Raw genomic sequence first — 1,553 nt, 5'->3', positions numbered from 1 at the left:
GGGAAGAGGCGGCCATGGCCGTAGAGCGCGGGGGAAGAGGCGGCCATGGCCGTAGAGCGCGGGCGCACCGCTGCCGAGTCACCTCTGATGACATGCGCTAGGAAAGGGCAGAACAATATGGCGGAATGCTCAAGTTCTCCCATATGGAGTGACAGCCTCTCGCTCTGGGGCCCCTCCTCAGCTATACCCAGGCATCTTCTGAGAGACCCATCAGTGTACAGACTCTCAGTCTGGGGCCCCCTCATTGTAACCCTCCCTCCAGCCCAGGCACTGGGGACATTCTGGTGACACCATTCGGCCCCCATGTTCCCTCTAGTAGACTGGAGTCACCCCGGGGCCACGGCTCGGCCTCCCTCTAGTGTCTGGCAGCGGACTCTAATCTCGTGTCCTCAGGCAGTAAAGGGAGGAGAGATGTTGGTATGCAGACAGGTCCTCTTCTATCCCACCACGCAGTGTAGCGGGCTGTGGCCCCCGGGGGACACAGATTTATAGCGCCCACGCACCTTGTCCTGCAGGGATTGCACCGTCACGTTGTGAACGTTCAGCTTCACGGTCACCTCCGGCCGGCTGGCGCACACGTAGCAGTCGGGGTTGGGGCGGTCCAGCACACAGGGGACCAGGAGCTTCTTGCGCGGATTGGGCTGCTTACTCAGATACCCCTGCGGGAAGAGACGAGCGCAAAGCCCCATATTAAAGGGAAACTGACCGCAGTTTGGGGGGGCGGGGGGGAGGAGGAGGTGGGGAGGTAATTTACCGTTCGGCATTGCTCCAGATCCCCCGATAAGATCTTCAGGCCCTCCAGTACAATGAGACCAGAGATGATCGCGTTGGTGGTAGCAATCGCTGGGATGATGTTCCCCGCCATGGCTGAGGAGGAGATGAAGTCTTTAGTAAGCCGAATCTCCATCGTGCAGGGAGAAGAGACGCAGGGAGAGGAGGAAGAGGGAGAAGAGACGCAGCGAGAGGAGGAAGAGACGCAGGGAGAGGAGGAAGAGGGAGAGGAGGAAGAGGGAGGAGAGGCAGCGAGGGGAGGAAGAGGGAGGAGACGCAGGGAGAGGAGGAAGAGGGAGGAGACGCAGGGAGAGGAGGAAGAGGGAGGAGAGGGAGGGAGAGGAGGAAGAGGGAGGAGACGCAGGGAGAGGAGGAAGAGGGAGGAGACGCAGGGAGAGGAGGAAGAGGGAGGAGACGCAGGGAGAGGAGGAAGAGGGAGGAGACGCAGGGAGAGGAGGAAGAGGGAGGAGACGCAGGGAGAGGAGGAAGAGGGAGGAGACGCAGGGAGAGGAGGAAGAGGGAGGAGACGCAGGGAGAGGAGGAAGAGGGAGGAGACGCAGGGAGAGGAGGAAGAGGGAGGAGACGCAGGGAGAGGAGGAAGAGGGAGGAGACGCAGGGAGAGGAGGAAGAGGGAGGAGACGCTGCGGGAGAGGAAGAGGGAGGAGAGCGGGAGAGGAAGAGGGAGGAGAGCGGGAGAGGAAGAGGGAGGAGAGCGGGAGAGGAAGAGGGAGGAGAGCGGGAGAGGAAGAGGGAGGAGACGCGGGAGAGGAAGATGGAGGAGA

General features: G+C 61.7%; 1 protein-coding gene across 1 annotated transcript in view; it reads right to left on the bottom strand.

The window, feature by feature from the left end:
* The window catches only part of UBA2 (ubiquitin like modifier activating enzyme 2), a 14,222-nt gene that overhangs the window by 6,564 nt on the left and 6,105 nt on the right, over positions 1 to 1,553 (bottom strand). Inside the window, exons 9-10 of the mRNA XM_018575333.1 lie at positions 755 to 867; positions 504 to 659 (exon numbers count right to left, since the gene is read on the bottom strand). Of these exons, the coding sequence (XP_018430835.1) occupies positions 504 to 659; positions 755 to 867 (269 nt within the window). The remainder of the gene's footprint in view (positions 1 to 503; positions 660 to 754; positions 868 to 1,553) is intronic.

This window comes from Nanorana parkeri, unplaced genomic scaffold (genome assembly GCF_000935625.1).
Source record: "Nanorana parkeri isolate BGI_ZX_2015 unplaced genomic scaffold, ASM93562v1 scaffold3796, whole genome shotgun sequence".
NCBI lineage: Eukaryota > Metazoa > Chordata > Amphibia > Anura > Dicroglossidae > Nanorana > Nanorana parkeri.
The sequence above is the reverse complement of the archived record's forward strand: the minus strand, read 5'-3'. Positions and strand labels throughout refer to the sequence as shown.